Genomic DNA, 26,011 nt, shown 5'->3' with positions numbered 1-26,011 from the left:
CTTGTGGCCTGGATTGGCCACTGTTGGATACAGAATGCTGGGCTTGACCCAGTATGGCATGTTTTTATGAGTGCAAATTGATACAGTCACATAGGAAAATCACATAGGAAAATCAGTAAATACCTCTTATAATAGTAGCTTATGTTAATCCCAAAGCTTGCCACAATTATTAGAGGAGTGAATAAAGAATAAATTTGTATGGTTCAGATTCTCGGTTAGCTTTCATGTTTTATTTGGTTAGTTCAGTTTAGATCAGACATTCATTTGTTTTGTTTGTGTCACTTGTTTCATTTGTTTCCATTAAAATCAATGGGGAAAGTAATGATTCCTATTTTTGACTCTAAGTTTGGGGTTTTCCATCCAATTTTTACTAAAGCCACCGGCAGGTATCAGCAGCAGAGGCAATAACACCTTAAGCTGTCAGGGGGGGGGGGGGGCATGAACACATTATGGAGTTAATTTTCTAAAGGATTTACGTGCATAAAATTCAATCCATAGGGCTGAATTTTCAAAAGGTTTTACATGCATAAATGAGCTTTTGAAAATTGCTATGATATCTGCTACCTTTACATGCATAAATCCTTTTTAAAATTAACTCATATGGCACCAAAAGTTGGGCAAAAGCCACCAATAGTGGCATGAACAGCCCAAGCCAGTATGAGGGGGTAAGGTAGCACAATAATGGTGTGAACACCCCCAGAAAACAGTATAACGAGGGGAATGAACAATCCAAGGCACCAAAAGATTGGCAAAGGACAACAGTGGATGCAGACCCCCAGGCATAGAGTGAGAAGTAGAGCAGCAAGTACAGTGACATCAATACCTCAAGGAATATTTGCTGACTACATCGACTAAAAATTTAAGACATGTGCACAGAAAAATCACCATTATTTATTTGTCTCATGCTTTTCTAGCCAAATAGTTTAAAGTGTAAATCTGAAATTAGTACAGTTTCACAGTGTCACTGATTCTTTTACACAGAGAAAACATGTCACTTTCACTGTCAATCACTGGCCACTCCGCACATGCTAAAAGAGTAAATCTCTCTCTTTCTTTCTCTCTCTATGTTTCTTACAGACACTGACACACACTGCCAGCTTGGTATAGAAGATAGAGATATGCATGCATTTAAAATGAATGGGCATTCTGAAACAAATTGGGTCTAATTTGTTTCTTTTGGGGGTCCCTGAAACAAATTGACAGTGATCCCTGAATGAAACAAGATATGCAAGATATGCTGTCAAGGAGACAATATAACGCAGTGAAGCATTTTTCTAAACCAACCTATCACTGCTCTGTGGATCCAAGGACAATGATCTTGAAGACTCAGCATATCTGATATATGTTGTGCAAAGTTTGAATTTCCTCTTTATTCATTGTCATGTCTGTCTGCTGCTTAATGCCTAGCTGCTATACCCCTAGTACCACCAAAGAGAACTTGCTGTTTGATGCCTACATACCATACTCCTAGTAGTATCGTACGGGTTTTCTGCCTGACATCTAGCTGCTGTACTCCTAATTCTACCATAGGGCACTTGCTATCACTTACCTAACTGCTCTGCCCCTTATACCACATAGGGAACTTGCTGGAACATGCCTACCTGGCATACCCCTAATGCTACCATAGAGGACTTGCAAGTTGCTGCCACATGCCTACTTGCCATGCCTCTTATACCACCACCTCTTATACCACCACCTACTTGCCATGCCTCTTATACCACCACCTCTTATACCACCACCTACTTGCCATGCTGAGGCATGGCAAGTAGGCATGTGGCAGCAACTTGCAAGTCCTCTATGGTAGCATTAGGGGTATGCCAGGTAGGCATACCCCTAATGCTACATGGAGGCACCAAGCGTTTTGGTGCCTCCATGTTGTTTTTTTGTCATACTGGGGTTTTTGCTTTTCGCCAGAAAAAAAGTGAAAACATTTAGAAAAACCATTCTCCTCCCCTCTACATATTTCATAGTCCTGTTTTGTTCTAAACCCTCTGCAATGATCACAGCCTCGTGCTCCCATTCTCTTTGTTTGTTGATTATTCTGAGGTGGCTTGTCCATAAAAGCCCTCAATTTTAAGAAAGAAATATAAGCAGAACAGAAAACATAGAGGAGAGAAACCATTAGCATGTTCTGAGTGTGTTAAAAGTATCAGTTATGTCAAGAGATCTCATGTAAAACAAGATAATTAGGAAATGGAACAGCCAGAGTTCAGATACAGAATATGGAAAATATTTTCTAAAAAAAAAAAAAACCCCAAACCCTCACAACTTACTATAAAACGTTACCATACTAATTTGTGAAACTATTTGCATGTATTGAATATGATATATGTTTCATTTGGAAAGCACATTTCACAAGAATAGCAAAAATCCATCCAGCAGCTGGATCACGTTCCAGCAGGGAATGATCACTGGTCATTTTCTTGTACTGAATCTGACAATAAGCAATGTGCTTCAGCAGAATGACTGGCATTTCCCATGGTATTCTGCCTTGCTACTATACCCATCTATCCTACAACTTGGGGGGGGGGTCTTCATCCCACTCACCCTATCTTCCATTCCTGACCTTAAACTTTGGACTTCTCTTTGCCCCTGTTGTACCCACATCTTATATCTTAGGTTGTTCTTGCCAGACTAGGGGTCTGCTTTGCACCACTTATGTTGTTTGGTGTCTTGAAGCCACTCTTTCTGCTGCTTGGCCCCTTTGTTAGTGCCTTGGGTTTTTCTCTACCACCTTTTCTGCTGCATGACCCCTTCATGGTGCCTTAGGATGCTGATACCATGTTGGTGTAGGTTTGCCATCAAGGGTTCTTTGTACTGTTTTTTGTGCCCTCTTTGGGAGCCTTGGGGTGTTCTTCCCACACTTGCATTCTTCTTGGTTTGTTATATTGGAGTATTTTGTCCCCAGAACAAAAATTTGAAAACAGTCAAAAACAAAACATGTTTCACTACCATAGTTCTATACTTTTTACTTTTCTCCACAATCTCAACCTGATTTTCTCACTCTGCTTGATGACTGATTATACTGGGGTGGTTTAATTAAAAAAAAATCTCATTCAGAAGGAAGAAATATAGGCACAAGAGAAAAGATATTCCAGAAAAATCATTTACTGAATAGAATAGGTTAGAGTACTGTAGTAAAAAAAGAACTCATGCAAAAGCAGAATGTCATAAAACAGAACAGCCAGACTTCAGTTACAGAATATGGAACATGGTTTCTAAAGAGAGCAACCCTCACCACTTTCTAGAAATATCACACCACACTTATTAGAGAAACCATTTAGATTTCCTCTATATAATAACAGACTTCTTCAGAAAGCATAATTCACAAGAAAATCAATATTCTACCCAGCAGCTAGGTCAAGTTCCAGCATGGAATGTAATCAAAGATTATTTCCAGAAAATGATATTTATCACAGATCATTCAACTGTACTGATTCTGATAACTGGCAAGTGTGCTTGAACAGAATGATTGGCATCTCCCGTGCCACTCTATTTGTGCTGTGCCACATACGTTACGTCTTTGGGGTTCTTCCTGCCACTGTGCTTTCCTGTCATAGTCAGGACCTTACACCTTGAGGTATTCTTGCCAGTCTGGCCGGCTACTGTGCACTTCTCATGTTCTTTTAAAGTCCAAATGCCATTCTTTCTGCTGCTTGGTCCCTTTATAAGTGCCTTGGGGTTTTTTTCCCGCCATCTTTTCTGCTTCATTCCCCCTTCATGGTGCCTTAGAATTCTGATGCTACTTTTGATACCACTTTGCCTCTCATGAAGCCATCAAGGGTTCATATCACTATTGCAGGCACCCTCTTTTGGAGACCTGAGGTGATCTTCCCCAACTAGCTTTTTTCTTTGCTCCTTTGGTGATGCCTTGGATAACTCCTGCCAACGCTGATACCCCTTTGCCGAGCTTTAGGCTATTTATGCCACTTTTGGTACCATTGCCACAGTCTAGGTACCTTGGAGTTCTTTCCCCATTCTGATGATTTCTTCCCAAAATTTTCTTGAGAATTGATAGGAAAACCACAATTCTAGAGCTCAAATAGGCTACAATGCTTTTCCCATTGACTTTAATGGAAAATGAATAAAATAGAAAATTAACAGTTTTTCTTTTCATTTTGAAACTAAAGAAAATATGGGGTATATTTTCAAAGGGGTACGCGCGTACCCCCCAAAAACCTACCCCAAATCCCCCCTGCGTGCATCGAGCCTATTTTGCATAGGCTCGGCGGCGCACGTAAGTCCTGGGGCTTGCATGGAGGGGCGTGTCGGGGCCGTGTTGGGGGGTGTGCCTCGAGTGACGCGGCGTTTCAGGGGTGGACTGCGAGTGATGCGATGTTGCGGGGGCGGGCCTGGGGGCGTGGCGCCGGCCCTGGGGCGTGGTCGAGGCCTTCGGACCAGCCCCCAGGTCAGGTGATGGCGCGCGCAGATTTACGCCTGCTTTCCGCAGGCGTAAATCTGCCAACAAAGGTAGGGGGGGTTAGATAGGGCCGGGGGGGGGGTAGGTGAGGGGAGGCGGAAGGAAAGTTCCCTCCGAGGCCGCTCCGATTTTGGAGCGGCCTCAGAGGGAACAGGCAGCGCGCGCTGGGCTCGGCGCGCGCATGTTGCACAAATGTGCACCCCGTTGCGCACGCCGACCCCGGATTTTATAAGATACGTGCGGCTACGCGCCTATCTTATAAAATCCAGCATACTTTTCTTCGCGCCTGGTGCACAAACAAAAGTACGCCCGCGCGTACATTTATAAAATCTACCCCTATATGTATGAACAAAGCAAAACAATAGCTTGTATACAGTTACACTGTGACTCTCTGACAGTGAGATTCGAGTTTCTCCTGTACCTAGCAGTGCAGCTAGGACACTGTGAAAATGGCTGTAAGAGCACACCTTGTATTCTATAAATCTAAATATTTTTTCACTCATCTTTTCTTTAACTCTAGAACTCTGAAGTAAGGAGCTTCAGAAGCTCTGATGTTTCTGTATAATAACTGAGAACATGATCACTGGATGTGCAATGTACTCTTATTTCACTTTTGCCTAAAAAAATGATTAAGTCAATCCATATAGTTATCCATATTGATAGGCTGGTTGAAAAAGTGCTGAAACATGATTGGCCCTGCTCCTTTTGTCTCATCCCCAACCTGCTCTGCTGTCTGGCTTTACGTCCCCCATAATGGCACTGAAATGAATGTGATTTTTTTATTTAGATTTATTTTTTATTTTATTTTTTTAAGGATTAAGATTGTTTAGGGGACTGTACCTATTCAGTTTGAATGGCCTGAACCAAAGTGAAAATTGACTCTTTCAGTTCAAATTTCATACTTGGATCATCCAAATTCAAACCTGACAATTATTCATGACAGGGTTGCTGAGATATAATGCTGTGGAAACAATGTCTCTTCATGAGTATAATTTAACATGACATTTCACAAGACATTCTGCAACCTAAAATGTCAAATCATCAATTTGCACTTTATATCATATCAGTCAATTCCCAGGATTTGTTAAGAATATATGATGAAAAAAAAAGTTCACTACCGATATGGGGTTGGGGGAGCTTGAATGATGGATTAAGAATGGTAATTTGTTTGGTTATCTACCCAGAATGGTAAAGTACCAAGAAGAAAGTCACTGAACTTGATTTGGATAGGAAGAGATAATCTGCAGGATGTCAAGTTTATTATACAGCTGACAGCTAGGATATATCCTTAGCTGGAACAATGTAAATGGTAACATCCAGGCAGACCTGATTGTCCAATCTGCTGTCAACTACTGAGTTTACTATCTATTGTTCTTTAATTACATTCTAACTAAATGACCAAGAAAGAAAATTATAACATTTTTAAAGAACTTATTCTATAAAGATTTACTAGCTAGGAAAACTCATTAGAATGTTACAAACTATGCTACCCTTGAAGAGGTTAAATATGTTACTTGGAAAAGATTAACAATCTGTCTTGAAGACATTTAATACTGGTTTCTGTGTTCAATTGGAGAAATAATAATCCATAAAGATCAGGACTCTTAATAGGCTGAAACCAATTAGAATGTCTTCTAGCAAGAATCAAATCCGCCATGTTATATTGTTTAAGGGAGAAAAGACCCTTCCTTTATAATCTCATAAATGTGACAGGAAAAATGCAAAATATAAAAAATATACAGTCATTGTCTACAAACGATCAGACATATCAGAAAATATTGGTTCTATAAACAAAGTGACACGGAGCATTCTAAATAAAAAGTAAAAAAGTGAAGAAAAAAAAACATGCTGAAAGGAAAAAAAGAGAAATAAATGTAAAAAAGAAAAATCTTCAAAGTTGATTGTAGACAGTGTGGAGTAAGCAAGCCTAACCTTTAAGAACTGGGCTCAAGTTTGCTACGTAGGCTGCCTCTGCTGGAATTTTGAAATGATTGAACTTTGGTATTTTAAAAAGTCTTACCGAGAGGAACATTGAAACAGGCTGATTTCAAGTACAATGCATTCAAATAGTTTATTCAACTAAGCAAACAGTGTTTTTTTTTTCTTCCAGCGTGCCAGCTAATCCATTATTTGAGTAAGAACAGAACTCGATAAAATAAATTCAGAAAAAAGTAAGTCTGAAGGGATATGACGGAAGCAGCTGCCAATTTAATGGCATGCAGGTAACTTGTCATGGTGCGCTTGTGTTTCACTTCTCTTTCTGCACAGATAAAAGTTCAGTTATTTATTTTAACATTTTAGAAAAAGCAAACATGGTTCCTTAGCATCAGCGTCATGGAAATGACTAAAAAGCAAAATGGGCTAGCTTTTCTAGGAAATGAGATAATAAAATGTGCTGTCAGAATATAATATCCCAGTGACAGCATCAAAAAGTATTTTCTTCCACTTAAAAGTTCTTCGCACTTTCGAGCTAAGAATCTGTCATTAAGGAGTAAAGGCAAATAGGCAGCCGAAGTGCAGGAAACAGAGCTAGCAACTAAAGGCTGAATGGATGAACTTGTACAGATTTTCAGAAGGCGTTTGATAAAGTTCTTCATGAGATGCTTCTAGGAAAAGTAAAAAGTCATGGAATAGGTAGTGATGTCCTTTCGTGGATTACAAACTGGCTAAAAGACAGGAAAGAGAGAGTTGGATTAAATGGACAATTTTCTCAGTGGAAGGAAGTGGACAGTGGAGTGCCTCAGGGATCTGTATTCGGACCCTTACTTTTCAATATATTTATAAATGATCTGGAAAGAAATACGATGAGTGAGATAATCAAATTTGCAGATGATACAAAATTGTTCAGAGTAGTTAAATCACAAGCAGATTGTGATAAATTGCAGGAAGACCTTGTGAGACTGGAAAATTGGGCATCAGCTTGGAGAAGAGACGGCTGAGGGGGGATATGATAGAGGTGTTTAAAATCATTAGAGGTCTAGAACGGAGAGATGTGAATCGGTTATTTACTCTTTCGGATAATAGAAAGACTAGGGGGCACTCCATGAAGTTAGTGTGTGGCACATTTAAAACTAATCGGAGAAAGTTCTTTTTCAATCAACGCACAATTAAGCTCTGGAATTTGTTGCCAGAGGATGTGGTTAGTGCAGTTAGTATAGCTGTGTTTAAAAAAGGATTGGATACTTTCTTGGAGGAGAAGTCCATTACCTGCTATTAATTAAGTTCGCTTAGAAAATAGCCACTGCTATTACTAGCAACGGTAACATGGAATAGACTTAGTTTTTGGGTACTTGCCAGGTTCTTATGGCCTGGATTGGCCACTGTTGGAAACAGGATGCTGGGCTTGATGGACCCTTGGTCTGACCCAGTATGGCATGTTCTTATGTTCTCAAATGCATCATTTCAGTAATGTCAGTAATGAAAGACCAGCAAGCTCCATATCATAAGAAGTGGACTAAATCAGTCCTGGTTTTAACATCATGAAATCTGTGAACTCGTAGGGGTGCTCAGTCTGAAAAATGTTGTTTTGTTTTGTTATGGAGAAAGGGGAATTTTTTTGTGTGTATGCTGATTTTTTTTGTTTTCTTTCTTTCTTTTTTTTTTATGTTATGTTTCATTTCCAATTTAGTGCGTATTATTCTCAGACAGCATAAACTGAAAACAAAATGAAAATGAAACAAAATGTCATTAGCATTTCTTTTCATTATCTTATCAAAACAAAACAACTTTTCTCTGCTAGTTTCTTTTTTAAGTTCAAATCTTTATTGAAGTTGTTTTTGTTTTTGACACTTGGAACTGGGGAGGTAGGGAAAAACAGAAAAGAAGGGAAAGGAAAGGGGAAGGGAGCTTCCAAATGAGAAAAGAGAGGGCAACAGTGCAAACACAAAATCAAATACAAACTGTATCAACATAGGTACATGCTGACCAAGCTTTGTTAAATCTATACACAACACAGCGATGGGAAGTAATTGAGGAACAATCAGTGAGAAAGATATCATTACATAGCACTGTCTGGCTCCATGAAGAAGTGGTCAACTGACCACACATAACCAGCCAACTAAGCAGTCACTGGTATCTTCTAGCCGCCTCCTTCTCATAACGATTATATTAGCACACTGTATGCCACCAAAAGGTAACATTTAAATTAACAGGTTTTTTTTCCAAGTAAGTAGCACCATTTTGAGAGCAATGGACAACAAAAAGTCTAATCATTTTTTGTGAGAGGGGGATAGGAGTGGCTGAACAGAAAGAGATTTAAGAATAATGAGGTTATAGGACACAGGGCAGATTATATTCATCAAATGAGAGATTATACGCCAAACATCATGCTAAACAAGGTTAGTAGCCAGACAATCATAAAGGAGGTGTGATAAGGTAGCCTTGGGAGTCCCACAGGACCAGCATTTATGAGTATTAGAGATGCCCGCTTTATATTTGGTCCAACGTGTCTGGATTGCATGGTGAGCCAAAAAGAACATTGATTGTGTGAGATGATAAGATAGAGATACTTAAACTGATTTATCCCAGAATGCAGTCCAAGAGAAATCATCAGAAATTGACAAGTCATGGGTCCAAATCTTCTCTAGACCAGTGCAGCAAGGGAAGAAATGAAGTTTAAAATGCTTATAGATGTGGGATGCACTATGGCGATTGAGAGTCGAGACACAAAGTAGTTTAACTACTTGGGGCAATTGGGAGATCCAATTCCAGTCCAGGGATGCCTTACAGAGGCATGATATCAACTGGGCCCAACAGATGAATTGAGAAGAGGAGGAGGTGAATTTTTTATTGCAATTGCACAAATGATATAGGACAAGATTGTGAAATATATGGTTAAGGGACTATACACCCGTGGCCTGCCATAGGGTCCAATCTATGAGTTTCTGGTCAATCTGAAACTGGAATTTAACCATAATGATACCAATGCTGATGATTGCCTTGGAACTGAGAACTGATGGATAATATTTTCTAAAGTGTGAATAGTCATATGAGTGGCTAAAAGTATTGGATGAGAGCAAAAGTGAGTTCCTGTGGCTAATCCCGGTATTGTAGATAAAGGAAACAGTCTAGCTATTGCTTGTTCTAATAGAAGCCGTACTGGGAGGGAAGGAAGGTGAGCAGCTTCGAAAATCCAAGCAAGACCCTGTTGCAATACAAAAGAAAGGTGGTAGTAGCAAAAATCTGGAAAATTAACCCCACCTTTCTGTCTAGGTAATATAAGAGTTTGTAATGCTATATCTGGAGGCTTATTATTCCATTAAAAATGGGACCATATGCCACCCACTCTATGATACAATTTATAGGAGAATGGCATTGGCAACATACTAAGCATAAAATTTATCTGATTAAATAGCTCCACCAGGAAATGAGTAAGTGTGACCGCTTAGCGACACTCATGGTCAAAAGAGTAAGTATGTAATCTTCTGCTTTCGAAATGATCAGAGATAAGGAAGTATAGAAATATATACCAAGATATTTCAGACTGTCATGGAGCCATTGAAATTGGTGAAGTTGGGAGGCAGTTTTGCAGGCTCGTCCATTAAGGGGCTTCAATTCAGACTTGCTCCAGTTGACATGATAACCAGAAATTCATGAAAAGGAGGAGATGTGCTCCATTACATTTGGAATTGTTGATAGGGATTGACTGACAAACAAAAGAAAATTGTCAGGGAAAGCCACTAATTTGAATTCCACCCCCATGGAATCAGATCCCCCTTAATTGCTGGGTCTTGCTGAATAGATAAAAGAAGACTTTCTAGAGAAATATTAAACAGATATGAAGAAAAAGGGCAGTCCTGTTGTGTCCCTCTCTGTAAAAGCATCTGTTGAGAAAGGATGACATTGATAGAGAGATAAGAAGTTGGGGAACTATATAGTAACTTGGTTAATGAAAAGAAGGAGTCACCCGAGCCAAACCAATGCAGGACTTCAAAGAGGTAATTCCATTCAACATGATCAAGAGCCTTTTTGACATCAAGTGATAGGGCAACTAATGGCTCTGGAATATCTTTAGATAGATTATAAGAGATTGAGGAATAGTCACACATTATCTGTAATGAACTTTCATAAATCCAGATTAGGTGATATTTAAGGTTTAAGGTTTATTTATTTTTATACCGTCATTTCAGTGGAACCATCATAACAATAATTAGAATAAGAAAGTACAATACATGATCAAATCCTATAAAACTTAATAATCAGTAAAGCATAAATACTAAATTAAACTTAGCTTAATCAATTAAAACAGAAAGATAAAAAAGATAAAATAAGATACAAAATAGGAAGGTGCTGCAGTAATGCCATGTTCTGTTGTCACTGTGATTCCAAGTAAGCACATTTAAAAAGCCACGTTTTAAGATCTGCCTTAAATTTCTTGATGTCTGCTTGCAGTCTAATTTCTTCAAGCAGAGAGTTCCATAGTTATGGGCCTGCTATCGATATTGCCCTTTCGCGAACTTGACAAAGTTTTGCCGATCTAATTGTTGGTACTGTTAATAGTCCTTTATTGGCTGACCGTAAGTTCCTCTGCGGTACATGTAACCGTACTGTTGTATTCAGCCAATCAACATTTGATCCATAGACTATGGGCCTCATTTTCCACGCCGCTCGCATGCGAAAAGTCCCTTATCGCGTGTGATACCAGGATGGGGGCGGAGTCGGGGTGGAGCCGGCCCCGGAAGAGGAGGAGTCGGGGCATCACCGGGGCCAACTCTGCGCCGACGCCGCGGACAGCGAAAAGGTAAGTGCCTTTTCGCGTCAGCTTTCGCTCCCAATAGCTACACCTCCTATGGTGGCGCTATTGGTTGCGAAACCGGCAGCGATCACACCGCAACGGTGCGATCGCTGCCGGCTAGCGCAGGCCCTCCCCCCGTTTCGGCCCCCCGCTCCTCATCTTCTAAAGTATCACAGGCCTGCAATACTTTAGAAAATGAGGCCCTAAATTACGATAAGTTAATGGTAACCAATGTAATTTAACAAGTATTGGAGTTATATGATCACTCTTTTTTGTGCCTGTTAAGACATGGGCCACAGAATTTTGTAAAGTGATCCCTTGTGGGAAGCTGAGGATCTAGCTGGGCTGATGGTGCATGACCAGATCTAAGGGCTGATTAAAATCACCTCCTATTAATAGGGAGAACAGCTTGAGTACACAATTGGGTAGAAATATCAGCATAAAAGGCAAGATCATCAGTAGTAGGAGCATAAATATTTAATAACAACAATTTGGTACTATGGATAAAAACCACTGCAGAAAGTCATCTACCTTCAGCGTCAGATTCTTGTTGGATAAGTTGCAGAGATAAGGATTTGTGGACTAAGATGGCAACTCCTTTTTTTTTTTTGCAATTCACAGGAACAAAAAAAATCTGATCAACCTAGTCTTTTTTAAGCTTGAGAGAGACAGCATGCGACAAATGGATTTCTTGTAGAAAAAATAAGTCTGGATGCAAGGATTTAAAATGTGTCAGAATTTACTTTTCATTTAATGCAGTGGTTTAGCCCATTAACATTGAGAGTAAAAAATCTCAAATCAGTAGCCATAGCGAGTAGAATGAGGGAAAGCAGAAACTGCTGCGAGCCAATATACCACCGAGAAGAACATAAAAAGACATTTGCCGAGCAGGTCAGCGAGATGAAATAGGGAGAGAAGCTCCATGGATAGGGGGAGGGAAAATAAGGTATACAAAAAGAAAGAAAACAGTGCACATAAAAGGCACAGTGCATCAGAATTCCCAGGGGAGAAGGGAAAACTGCTATATAAAGGTGGAGAGGCAAGGAAATAGGCCGCTCAGTCCTCCAGCAGAAAATAGGACAGAAAAAACTGAGACAGCTGCTGTTGCATGAAAAAAGAAGACCAATAAAGAGAAACAAACTCAGCAACCACTGCAACCCCTGCAAGTAAAAAGGCAATAGAGAATATTCAATAAACATAAAGGCACCATGAATAGTCCAAACATTATAAAGGGTCCAAACAAGGTTCGAATGTCTTAGCGTGATGTCAATCGAAGTACAGGCAGGTGCCAGACAGCAGAATCAGGGTAACACATGGCCTTCGTCACCATCTCAAAGATGAAGAGACATGGAGACGATACACTGTCCTGGATCCAGCACACAAAATAGACAAAACAAGTGAACTGGTGAAGAAATGAACAGAAAGCTGATCAGGGTGGCAATCAGTTCCTCCCACATCAGGGATAATCGGAACACGGGTTAGAAGAAGAAAAAAATGGCATCATGTGGAGAGAGTCAGGTAACCACTGGAGATGACAATTTGAGACCACCTAAATAATTAATCAGCTCCTCCGGATCTTCATACAAATGGGTGGATTTATTGGAAGTTACCCTCATCTGGGCTGGATATAATAAGCCATATTGCATGCCTGCCTCCCTGAGTCGCAATCTAAGGCCCCAAAAACCTCTCATAAGGGCGGCTGTGGTTTTCACCAAATCAGGAGCAAAGGTAAGGAGCATGGAGTCATAGGTAACCGACATTTAGCTTTAGCAGGCTCTATAATTGCCAAAACCTGCCAATAATGCATAATTTTTAGTAGAGATGTGCTTTGGGTAAAAAGCTTGTGTTGGGCTTCGTTTTGGCACACACACACACACACACACCCCCGCGGGAATTTCATTTTTCCTGTGGTTTGGGATATTTTGGGGGAGGGCCCCAATTTTCGGATTAGTGCACACTATCGGAAGTTAGCGTGCACTAACGGGAGTTAGTGCTCACTAACTCAAAAATGAATTTTTTCAGAAATTTCAGAAAAAAATCAATGGTTTTTCGGTTCTCCCGAACCATTCCGAATTAGGCAATTTCGTTGACATTAACTAATTCAGGGAAAACGATTGCACATCCCTAATCTTTAGTATTATCAGTTTTGGATGTTTGGCTTGTTGCAGTACCCTAGACTGAACGTGATGGGCATGTTCAGTCTTTCAACAGGTCAAATTGTAGGCCCAGGCTTGCCAGAATCAGTTGTCTGAGAAAGGATAAGATCCTTCCCTACCTTCTGGCAATCCGAGTATATGAATATTGTTGCGCCTTTTGCTGTTAGATGTCCTCAAAGTCTTGTTGAAGAGAGTCCAATTTCAACACTACCATCCGAAACTCTGTGACTGCTCCTTCACATGTATCCATACTGTGTTTAGGGAGTTCATGGATACAATGGGGCATAGACAGGATTGTCTCAATTTATGGCATGAGGCTTGCTGACAAACCTAGGCCTTTTCAATTTGATTTCAATATTCTAATATTATCACTGGAATTTTGTCTGAACCTGTGTGACTCAGCCTAGTAGAATCAGGGTCAATTACAACTGGATGCCTTAGCTTAAATAGTAACCATCTTATTGGTTGAATTTAAGATTGCCTTATTGAGTCGTTCAAGCCTAGCATCCTGTTTCCAACAGTGGCCAATCCACTAGCAGGATGCCAAAAGATTGATAGATTGCATGTGGCTATCCCATAGATAAGCAGTGGATTTCCCCAAGTCCATCTTAATAATAGTTTATGACCTTTACTTCTAGGAACTTATCCAAATTTTTGTAAAACCAACCCACATTAACAGCTTTTCCCACATCCTCTGTCAATCATTTCCAGGATTTAATTATGCATTGAGTAAAATATTATTTTCTCCTATTTGTCATAGTTCTATTTGTTCTAGTTAATATCTTTGTAATCGGAGGTCTCTCATGTGTGTTTAATATGCATCCTGTTATACTTTTTGCTTAATTGTTAAATGCATTGCAAATTGAACCTTGTAAACCGTTATGATGTCTTTACCGAATGTCGGTATATAAAACTCAATAAATAAATAAATAAATAAATAAATAAATTCCCATAACTTCATTGCATGTCCTCTAGAATTTATACTTTTTGAAAGCATAAACAACTGATTCATGTTTACCCATTCCACTTCATTCATTATTTTATAGACCTCTATCATATCTCCCTTCAGTCATCTCCTCTCCAAGCTGAAGAGCCCTAATCTCTAGCCTTTCATCGTAGGAGAATTATTCCATCCCTTTAGTATTTTGGTTGCCCTGATTCATACCTTTTCTAATTCTGCCATATCTCTTTTGAGATGCGGTGACCAGAAATTCACACAATGCTCAAAGTGTGGTCGCACTATGAAGTGATATAGGGGTAGATTTTATAACATGCGTGCACGGCCTACATGTGCGCGCGCAACCCGGTGCACACACGTTATAAAATCCGGGGTCGGTGCACGCAAGGGATTATACTTACTTTTCCCAGAGGCACAATACCTATAATTGTATTGATTATTTCCTTTGTGCTGCAGAGTTAGGTGATGTAGCTGGCCCAATGGATATCCTGACTTGTGATCATCATCCGTATTTCTCAAAATCTTAGCAAAAATAAGTCATGGTGCATTAATACTTCGTTGCTGGGGAATGAGAAATTTTGCTCCATGGTAGTGGATGCTATTAAGAATTTTCAGGTAATCCACAATGAAGCAGAGCAATCCCAGTCATGCTTTGGGAGACACTTAAAGCAGTCCTCAGGGGCAACATTATTAGCTTTGCCAGTCATTTTAACAAACAGAGGCTAAAGATGTGAAAATCATGGAAGAGGCAGATTAAGATATTGGAGCTAAAGCATAAGGCCAATTGTTCACTGGGGGGTAGATTTTTAAAAACTGCGCGATCGCGTACTTTTGTTTGTTCAGCAGGCGCAAACAAAAGTACGCTGGATTTTATAAGATACGCGCATAGCCGCGCGTATCCTGTAAAATCCTGGATCAGCGCGCGCAAGGCTGCCGATTTTGGGCAGCCGGCGCGCGCCGAGCGGCGCAGCCTGCCTCCGTTCCCTCCGAGGCCGCTCCGAAATCAGAGCGGCCTCGGAGGGAACTCTCTTTCGCCCTCCCCTCACCTTCCCCTCACCTTCCCCTCCCTTCCTCTACCTAACCCACCCCCCCGGCCCTATCTAAACCCCCCCTACCTTTATCCATGGATTTACGCCTCCCGGAGGGAGACGTAAATCCACGCGCGCCAGCGGGCTGCTAGCGCGCCGAGACCCGACCCGGGGGCGGTTCCGGAGGGCGCGGCCATGCCCCCGGAACGCCCCGGCCCGAAACCACACCCCCGGGCCCGCCCCCAAAACGCCGCGTCCCGCCCCCAAAACGCCGCGTCATTCAACCCCGCCCCCGACACGCCCCCCTCCAAAAACCCCGGGACCTACGCATGTCCCGGGGTTCTGCGCACGCTGGTGGCCTATGGAAAATAGGCGCGCCGGCGCGCAAGGCCCTGCTCGCGTAAATCCGGGCGGATTTACGCGAGCAGGGCTTTGAAAATCCGCCCGCTGGAATTTATAAGGAGCTCTGGCAACCAAGAAAAAATTGCAAAATTTACAAACTAGAAAAACTGAAAAAGCCCTCAAGTTTATTAAGCAGAAATTTTATGAACATGGGGATAAAACAGAAGCTTTGCTTGCTCGATTCCTGCATAAGAGAGTTGCTATGATGCATATTAGTAGCATCTGAGATCACTGAGGGGAAGTAGAGTGTATGCTTTCTGAAATAAATAATCTATTTTGGGATTTTTTGAGGAGCTATATTCTGCTAGAGAAGAGTGTCTGTGGAGAAGATCAATGCTTATCTGACTCAGGTAGAGTTGCCTGGGTTAAATGAGAGGCAAAAGGAAAGGTTTGTACTTCCTATTAAATCTAATGAATTTTCAAAGTCAAAGTCAATATTTACCCTGCCAAATGGAAAATGCCCAGGACCTGATGGCTTTCCATTAGATTTTTACAAACTATTTGGACCAGAATTGGCTCCTACTCTGTTAAGCATGTTTACTCAACAGTTTCCTCAGACAGAGATTTCACTCCTGCAGGCTAATTTAATGTTACTACATAAACAGGGTAAAGACAGATTGGACCTGAATTCATACCAGCCCATATCATTACTCAATTTGAATGATAAATTTTGGCCAATATGCTTCACATGCATTTGGAATTTGTGCAGGAGTATTTGGTTGGTGCTGATCAAACTGGCTTTGTTAAGGGCAGGGTGTCTACTGCTCACAGTTGCCAGCTAGGATGACTGACATAGTGGTTGCGGAGAAGGCCTTTGACATGCCTCAGATGGCCCTATATATTCTCTGTGATGGAGAAATTTGGCATCCCTGACAATTTCTGTGCATAGATGCTAGGATAATTACTAATGGGTACAGATCTCTTTCCTTTACTGTCAAGAGGCACAAGATAAGGATGCCCACTCTCCCACTTATTATTTGACTTAGTTAAAGAGATTCTAGAACAAAAGGTCCAGTCATGCTTTGTGATTTCGCATTTTTGGGCTGGAATAAATCAGCATGTTATTTCACTATATGCAGATGATGTGCTTTTGTTTGTCTTCAACCCAGGGTCCTCTGGCCTCAAACTTATATGCCTTTTGAATGAATATAGAAAGATGTTAGGGTAAATCAGAAGTATTTCCCATAGGTTTGGCTATGGCCCGGGTCTTACCTGTTAAGGGATTCACTTTTCTGGGCATCTATGTTCCTAGAGATAAAAATAACCTATATAGAGCCAACACAGCACCAGTTGTTGGTAAAATACAAAAAGACTTTGGGGAGTGGGATAATCTCTTTGTGGCCAATGTAATAAGACCTGTGCTGAAATCGGCACAAATTTTCTGAGCGGCATGTGATAAAGGATGGCATGCAAATTAGATGCGCACAAAAAACCATGTGCAAGACCAAACACACATGCCAATACTCGCATAAAAGCTCCGATGCAGAAAGCCGCAGGATAAAATGGCACTAAAATAGGCATAATAGAAAAAATGTTGTAGACTTGCGAGTAGTATTTCTAACTTATTACTGATTATATCGGCCCCACGTTATTCAAAATTAAATTGTTTCAGCTCTACCAGCCCTTTTATCCCATTCCCGGAATAAATGTGGTTGGGTATCTGTGCAGCCTTTTCCTGCCAGGGCCGCTCAGCATAGATCAGCCCCACTGAAAGAGTGCAGGAACCAGGATGGACAGACTGGCAATCTCCGGGAGCTACAGAAAAGTGCTGATACCACCTGCAGCCACAGCATCGCTGGGACCTGTAACAGAACCAAAAGCCGCCAAAGCAGTAGGAGTGATTGCGATCAGGAAGCCCCTGGAGCCCAGCGAGGAAAAGGCTGCACATACATACAACCTGGCATCAGAAAACTATTCAGAAAATGGAATTTAAAGCAGCTCAACAAAGCTAATGCCAGCAATGGAGTAAAAGGGCCTCCAGACAGGCGATTTCACTTAACTCCTGCCCTGACCCAGGCGCTAAAAAACCCTCCTAACAAAACCCGCCTAACAGATCTCCCTGCTAGCACGGCTCCCTGCATAGCCTGTGAATAGATAATCACCTCATTTACATTCCATTTGCATGTATTAGCACAAAACGTACCGCAGATATGTGCGCACATTTTCTCCATGCTAAATGCGTTATTACATACACGTGTAATTACCCATGCAAAAACCCACAGCAGGTTTTTCAAAGCTTATTACACCAGCTCCTTTATGTCTTCGGCAGGCAGAATATGTATATTGAAAAGTGAATATTTTACTATGACTTATCTATATGTTTCAGCATGTCCCCTGTTACTTATTATATAGTTTCTTTACTAATTTGTATAGTATGTTTACAAAATGTATCTGGTGCAACAGACGTCCTCGCATTGAGATACAAACCCTCTGGAGGCAGAAGGAGCTGAGTGGGATGGATTTTCCCAATTTACATGTCTATTTCTGGGCTGCGCGGCTTCAGGGTGCCCTGACATAGAGACACCCAGGCTCTATATGGTACTCCTTAGAATTGCAATTGGCTGAGGGGTTAGATCTTTCATATTTTTACAACCATCCAATTCACTGCATGTCTGTCAGATTAGCCATTCTGTTCCCTTGTTTTCTAACACATAAAAAATGTGGAGAGCAATGTATAAGAGTATTAATCTTTCTATAGGAGTTGTGTCTTCACTTTCTCCTCTATGAGGTGATCCCTTTCATTGTATACTTTTTATAAGGTTGCCTCAATGTGGTGGAAGATAGGTCTGAAGTTTGTTGGTCAACTGCGGCAAGAGGAGATCTTTGCAGATCCTTGCGACTACTTTGCAATTGATGATGACATGATGGCCTTTTATATTAGAATGGTAGATAAATTGAAATGCCTTCCAGTGAAAGTCGTGGAGAAAAAAACAAAGGCACTATAATATAACAAAGCATAGGATAAACACACATGATCCATAGGATGGTAATAAAGCAGTGGAGTAACATGTACAGAGTGGCAGATATAACTATAAACAGAAGGGGGTAAACTGCTTGGCAGACTAGATGAGCCATTTGTGGTTTTTTCTGCCATCATTTGCAGTGTTATTCGCATAATTTTAGCCAGACAGCACTGACTATTCAGCACTGACCAGATAACGTTTTAGCAGGCCCCCTGGAACACATCCAGCCCAATCTCTTTTTATGTAGGAAATTGTGGGCAATGATTTGCTTGGACAACATTTACCCACTCGGCAAGGAGTATTTATACGCCAAAGGTTTGTCTGGCTTCCTCCCAAAGTTAGCCAGACAAATCTTTTGAATATGGACCTCTAGGAGGCCAATATCATAAAAATTAAAAGGTGAATTTTAAAAGAGTTACGGGCACACAGATTAGCAGATGTGCGCTCAAACAGCGCTTAATCAAGCTATTTTATAAACCTCGCCTACGCGCATCCAAGTACTGGTGCTTGAATAACTTATTTCGTATAAAATAGGGGCGGATTTGAGGCAGGTTAGGAGCATTCTGGGGCAGGACCAACATTCACATGCACAAATTGCGATTTTATAATCTACAAATGCAGCACGCGTCAGGCTGTTACCTGCACATATTTACTTCTGCTAACAGGTGTAAGTCAGAATAAAACTCTTTATAACCAAAGACTGACTGGGTGAGGGGTCGGGTTAAACTGGGGGGAGTGAAGGCTAAAGAACCAGAGGGGTCTTGATGACCCAGAGACAGACCGGGCAAACTGGTGGATTAATTGATAAAACTGGGAATTTCCTTCACACACACGTGATCAAATGTACTCACTTGCACGTGTAAAAGCCAACAAGTTCTACGGTAAATAATGTGAATAATGTTTCCTTGTGTAACTGCTTAAAATTAGAAGCACGCATGCACACGCTAGGGGTATTTTATATAATGTGCATGCACTTGCGGGGACGATATAAAATTCAAGCGTGCATATATATACATGTGTATATGGGCGCGCGTGTTCATTTCGAAGTTATCGCCTCTGAGCGAATAACTTGCAACTTGCACAGCTAAATTCAGCTAGACAATTTATCCTGCATATTCAGCGGGATCAATGCACCACTGATTATCCCCATTTAAAGGTATCTGGCTACCTCTAGCTGGATAATATTTAAACGTAATTGGCTATCTTTTGAATAACACAGGAGAGGTTTTAAGTCATTCAGCTTCGTGTGACCGGAAAACTGTAGTCTTAACCGGGTATGTTCAATAGAATACAGCCGGTTAAGAGACCGCAGTACCAAAAAAAGCCCAGCCACTTTCTGGGTCCAGCGGACCAAATGACAGTCACTCCACCCAAGCTATGAGACCTGGTCCTATCAGGCCAAGCATCCTGACCCCCACCCTCAAGCCCTTCTAAAGGGAGTTTAAACATTTAAAACAAAGTGATCCAGCAGCTACCTGCCCCCCTCCCTTAGCCCACTTCCTGGTCGCATATCTTTTATGTAAAAACTGTGTACCCTTCCTCGGACTTCTCTTCCTCTCCCTCCTCTTTCCGCTCCAGTTCTAATACTCGCAATCCTCCTGGTACCTCTAACTTTGCAACTCTTCAGCCCAGGTCGAGGTGTCCTGTGACTGCAACCCGGGTCCGATGTTTTCTGTGTTTTTATGGGAGGGTGAGCTACCCGCCTCCAGCAGAAGGTAACGCAGAAAGTGTCAATCCAGGACCGCAGTCACAGCTCACCGCTGTCTGGGCTGAAGAGTGCTACTGAGAGGGAGGGGGTGTTAGGGGTGGGGGTGGGGGTAGGACAGGGAGGGAAAGAAGCCAGATCTGGTGTACTTATCATATAAGATGTGGAACCGGGAAGCAGGCAGGGAAGTGGGTAGGCTAGTGCAGGACCACGCTGTTTTTAATTGTTTAAATCCCTTTAGAGGGTTTTAGAGGAGGGATGCTTGTCCCAATAGGGCCATTTCTCACAGCTCGGGTGTGTGTGTGGGGGGGTCTTTCATTCAGGTTGCCAGGCCCACATGGTAGTTATTTTAGCCAGACAAGCAAGAGGGATATTCAAAACTTACCATTTAGGTGAATAAATTGTGAGTTAGCCATCTAAATGTTTTTGAATATTGATCTCTAAGTGTTTATCTTACTTTTTGCCACTTAATACTGTAACAGACAGCCAGCTGGGCCATGCACGATCTGCTAACAGTTTCCTGGAATGGACCTTTCAGAGCTGGCTGTTTGCAGTCACAGCAATTTTATTCGGTATCTGAGCATTCAAACCTAGGAAACTGGACTAGCATAAACCTGACTTGTAATGTACCATTCTGGGGCGATCCTGATGCCTCAGAAGGGAAACTGGAAAGTTTGGATTCCAGGAAACTGGAAAGTTTGGATTCCAGGAAACTGTTAGCAGATCGTGCATGGCCCAACAGTACCATTTTCAGATTCAAATCCCTAACCAAAGGGCTGTGGGCATCTCTGCTTCCAGGGGACCCCTTCATGGCTCTCTTTCTGGTTCTGTCTCTCCCCCTTTGACTATAGGCAGAGCTTAAGAGGCAAACTGATTGTCTTGCGGTCTTCTAAATCAGTCTAACCTGAGTATCTCAATTGGCACCAACTATTTGCCAGGCTGCTGCCTGCCTCCTATTGGATTCGCTGCTCAGAATCACAGGACTACATTTTCCAGCAGCCTTGTGATTTCTGTTCCGTCTAGTTTTACCATCCCCCCTATCATCTTTCCCTTTTGAAACAGAATGAACCTGCCATAAGAGTTTCCTCTGTCTACTGGATTTTCTAGTTGTCCTGTGCTTTCAGGCTGCTTCTGCTTTACTGCACCACATATAGTATGAAATGAACATTGATGTACAACTAGGTAATAGCCATATGTTATTTCTTTTGGTATGCTGTACATATCTTTCAAGTGGAAAATATATTTTTCTGTATTTTGATTATGTTATTGAATTTATTGGTTTGAGAATTATTATGATGTATTTTTATCTTGTATCTATTTTGTCTTGTAGCACGCTTTGGGCATTGTTTGTAGAAAGGCATGAGTCTAAAGTCTAAAGATATACTGGGGCCGGTTTTCAAAAGTTAATTTCTGGAGGAGAACACGATTTTGAAAAGCCTGAGTTCAGCAGATTTCTGTTGGATCACAGTAATGCACAGAATGAATTTAATCGACCCGTTTTTGAGTAAATGTCTCTGCCTAGAGCAAGACTAGAACTGGCACGTGCAAAAACACAGAGAGAGAGAGAGAGAGAGAGAGAGAGAGAATCTCTGAATCAATTGGCAGGTGAAGGTAAGCTGATTCCACTGGATCTGGCCTATGGGCAAACATTCTGCTCACTTACTGGAACTATTGCCAAAACCTGGAAGAGCAGCAGCTCAAGTTCCTACAAGGAGCGAAACTCAGTCAGATCTATCCTGGTTTTATTGCAAAGGAGTATTTTATGAAAAGTCTTGAAAGGAACAAGTGTGTATTTACTTTCTTCATTTACCACTTTTATTCAAACCATTAGCTCTGCCTCTGTCGCCACTATAATTGTACTTCTGTCAATCAAACCAAAAGTTCATCATAGCTGTACCAGCACTTTTTTTTTTTTTTTTTTTAAATCATCCACCTTTCCATCCAGGAAGAGGAACCCAAAAGGAGAAACTTTGTTAAGCTCTGGAAAGCAGCTTCCTTTTCAACTTTTTTGGCAATTAGTTCAGCAGGGGATTGAACATAAAACCCTTACGTATTGACCTTCCTGCCAGAGAGAATATAAATTCACAGTGCTAGGGACAGCAACTGGAATCAAACTTCGCCGAGCTCGCTGACATAATTTGGGTGGAGGTTCATTTAAAATCTCATGGGGAAGTCATAATAGGAGGAAAAGATAAACAGATGTTTAATATTAACAGATTACAGCATTGTTCACTTTTTATACCGCGCACATCAAAGCCACATGCTTTTAACTGTGCTAGAAAGTACGTTTCTGACACCCAAACCCTTGACTCCCCATGAAGTTTTAGGATAGCAGACTTTCAATGCTCCCTGCCTTGCACACCAGTGCAACTGAAAAAAAAACACATGAAGTAGAGTCAAAATTGTCAATTCATAAAATAAATGCCATCTGAATAAATAAAAGCCAGATATCATAGATACAATAATAATAAAAGTAAACCATCAAAAGTGAAATGTCTAAGCACCGTTCTGTTAATTACAGCACCTAGCATTTATGTGTTATTCATGGACTGTTGGAAAAAAAAAAAAGCAGTTCAGACAGAATGGAGCACATTCTTTTTCAATCAGAGCAGGCATTTACAGCACAACATCAGTAAACCTGCTACAGCATTTATAATAATTATAACTTTAGCTTTTATAAGGCTTCTCTTAACACACGCAGGCTGTGGAAGCAAGTAAAGTATAACTTTGCAGAAAAGAGGGAAAGCTTTTAGGAAAATAAGGTCTTTACACGTTTACTGTCTGCTCAATTCGCATTCGCAAAAAATGCAGAATTTCCTGTTTCCAAAAGCATGGCTATCGGATAAAGACAAATTGACAGCAAAGGCTTCTCTGAAAAATAGGAGTTTGTTGCAGGAAAGGAAAGTGGCATGCACTTTCATATGTTCATCTGACATGCTGGAGAAATGTAAGTGAAGGCATACAACAGCCTTCAAGTCTCTCATACCATCTCTATAATGTTATATAAGTTTTCATACACCCTTTAATGTATCAATTTTTTTTTTTGGGGGGGGGGGGGGGAAATGCAAGCAGTTTGAAAGCCCCTCTGCGTTTCTTTTTTTCAGCCTGCTCACATCCAAAGAAGGATCGCTTGCGATCTCCCAAACCCACAGGCTACAGTGGATTTAAATGTTGGGCCCAATGAAAGGTACTGCTGCCGTCTAAGAGGTCCATTCGTTCAATGTGGTGGCAGGCATCCCCCCTCTGAACTGCAGCTCCTCTAGGACTTTCTGTAGCGCAATCACGGGGCTTGGAGTCTCCTTTCATCTGGCGTGGGGAAGTCTGAAAAGTCGAACTCCCTGTGGAAGAAGAGAGCTGCGCTGCAGTGATGTTGCTATGGAGCCGTGTTACTGTACGGAAAAGGGGGCCTGCGCAAAGCGTGGAAAGAAGACGGCACGGGAATTCCCAGGGAAAGAGAGACTAACTTTCCTGGGTTTTCTAGGAAGGCTGCCTTTATTTGCCATTCCCTTGTGATCCTTCCACGTGGGGGGGTCGCCTGTCTGTTAACAATGCTCTGAGATTCTAAGCCGAACCCGAAACTTATCCCCTGCCAAAACTTCACAGCAGAAGAGCTTCAGCCCAAAATACGTTACCTATTTTTGTGCCGTGACTTTAATAGTTTTTTCCCAAAGGGTGCCATGATGATCTTGAAAGTGATGGAACAGCAAACATCAACCAATAATAATAATAATAATAATAAATCATAATACCCAAAAGACTGGGGTCGCTTTCTGTTCGCTTCTCTCAGTTTTAGCTTGCTAGTCCTGGTCTGTCTCCAGAACTCACTGAGCAGAGTGGCTGCAAGTTGAGCAATTGCTTCTAACTTTGAACTACTGCATTGTAGCTGCTACACCTTTGGATTCCTGCCCAACTACAATCTTAAAGGAGACGCTCCTGATTTTCTATAGTGATCCGGTGGCATTTACATTCTTCCTGACTTCTGAACCAGTAAAGGCATGTTCACGGGGGAGGGGGAGGGGGGGAATCTAAGGGTGATTTAAAAGGCCGATGCATTTTGGGAGATGGAAAGGTGATGAGCGTTTAGAAGCAAACAACAATAAAAAGTTAGACCACGGGTTCTTCTGCCACTTAGCACCATTCAGTTGAAGCGGACCAGTTAAACATATAAATCAATAAAATGTCACCAACGGTAGTGTCAGTACAGATCAATAAACATACCAGTCAGTAAAGTCCGGTGCAAGCTTAGCCAGGTGTTATGGCTCTTCTGCTTGTAGCTTTTGGGATCAGCTTAGATAACTCATCTGTGCAAGATCCTACAAGTATTGCAGAATACAATTTATCCAACCAATTCAGAGTGAGGTTTCTAGTTGGTTTTATGTATTTGCTGACAGCTTAAACCTCAAATCTGTCACAGAGAAATACCTTTGCCCCTGCCAGATATACAATAACTTAGAGTTAGAACAAAGGCGAACAAGGAGGGACTGTATAAGGAAGGAAGTATCCACCTTCATTAATTGTTTCATTGGTTGCTTGAGATTAAAATGCAGTACTTAGTACCAGTTTAAGAGGGAAAAAAAAAAGCCAATTGCCTAAATCCAGATGCTTGACATTAGAAAAAAAAATAAAAAACCTGATGAGATGCATGTGTGCACACATGTGTATGCCAAGGTATGTATACATGTATACAGAGGTGCATACCTAGCCAGTTATCTGGAAAAAGTTGGGCAGCTTTAATGGGATATTCAGAGGACTCTACCTGGATAAGTTCTCCGATGAATTTACCAGGGTAAAGTTATCCAGTCAAAGCTGGGAAAGGTATTTTTCCAGCCAGAACCGGCTGCCTGTATCTGGGCATCTCTGTAATAGCAGCGCTGCCCAGAGAACGTAAAGCCATGCTCCATGAACACCTCCCAAACCCCCACTCCACCCCCAATGGTAAACTTATTGCAGGCAACGAGTTCGCCTGGAAAAGAATGCAGTGGGGGAGCAGAGGAAATACTCAAATCTCGGATTTGGTCCGGATAGAATTCCCAAAGCTACTGGGGCAAACCCTTGGAAAGTTACCCCCTTACTGTGTAATCTTGAGGGAATGGGAACTTTACCTGCTACGGCCTCTGGCTGCCCACCTTCAGCTGTCATAAATTCAATCTGCTATTCAGGTCCTCATGCTGTGGCGATCAACACAGAATCCTTTTGAAAAATAGTAATTAATTAAAAAAAAAAAAGAGAAAAGTCCCAAATCCTAGTCAACGGATGGGTTACTTATAAATGACGGCTTACTGGATGCCACAAATACTTTCAGAGGGAACAAATGCAATCCCACGCCTCAAACTTCCTGAGCTGTGACAAAGAAATGAAGTGGAACTTTTTACATTTGGATTGGGAAAAAAAAAAAAAGGTAGCAGTGTGTAAGGTCCAGTGCTCAGGAACACACAGACAGAAACACTTTTGTACATTAGGACCACGTGAGAAAGCAAAGCGAGTCCCTCCTTCCAGCCCCTTCCCCATTTCCCTTGAAAACTGGGGGGGGGGGGGGGGGAAAGGGCTTTCTAGGCTGTACTGTGAGGAGTGATCAGCTACGAGTTTCTTTTTCCTCTCCCTAGAATAACGCGTTTTGCTCTGATTTCCCTGTGCAGTTTCTCCGTG

The 26,011-nt window shown here is 41.5% G+C and overlaps 1 protein-coding gene across 4 annotated transcripts in view; it reads right to left on the bottom strand.

Annotated features, from left to right (window-relative positions):
- RASSF9 (Ras association domain family member 9) overlaps nucleotides 1–25,732 on the bottom strand; it is an 82,509-nt gene extending 56,777 nt beyond the window's left edge. Inside the window, exons 1-2 of one of the 4 annotated variants that reach the window (XM_029597079.1) lie at nucleotides 25,468–25,732; nucleotides 24,584–24,678 (exon numbers count right to left, since the gene is read on the bottom strand). Coding sequence is in view for 1 of the 4 variants with exons in the window: in XM_029597076.1 (XP_029452936.1) it covers nucleotides 23,998–24,044 (47 nt within the window). In the remaining 3 variants the exon portion in view is untranslated. Of the gene's footprint in view, nucleotides 1–23,997; nucleotides 24,240–24,583; nucleotides 24,679–25,467 lie in introns of those variants that run through there. The other 3 variants (XM_029597078.1, XM_029597077.1, XM_029597076.1) reach the window with 3 other exon arrangements.
- Between the last annotated feature and the right edge of the window lie 279 nt (nucleotides 25,733–26,011).

Source organism: Rhinatrema bivittatum, chromosome 4, assembly GCF_901001135.1.
Source record: "Rhinatrema bivittatum chromosome 4, aRhiBiv1.1, whole genome shotgun sequence".
Classification (NCBI taxonomy): domain Eukaryota; kingdom Metazoa; phylum Chordata; class Amphibia; order Gymnophiona; family Rhinatrematidae; genus Rhinatrema; species Rhinatrema bivittatum.
Note: the sequence above shows the minus strand (reverse complement) of the source record. Positions and strands in the feature narration are given on the sequence as shown.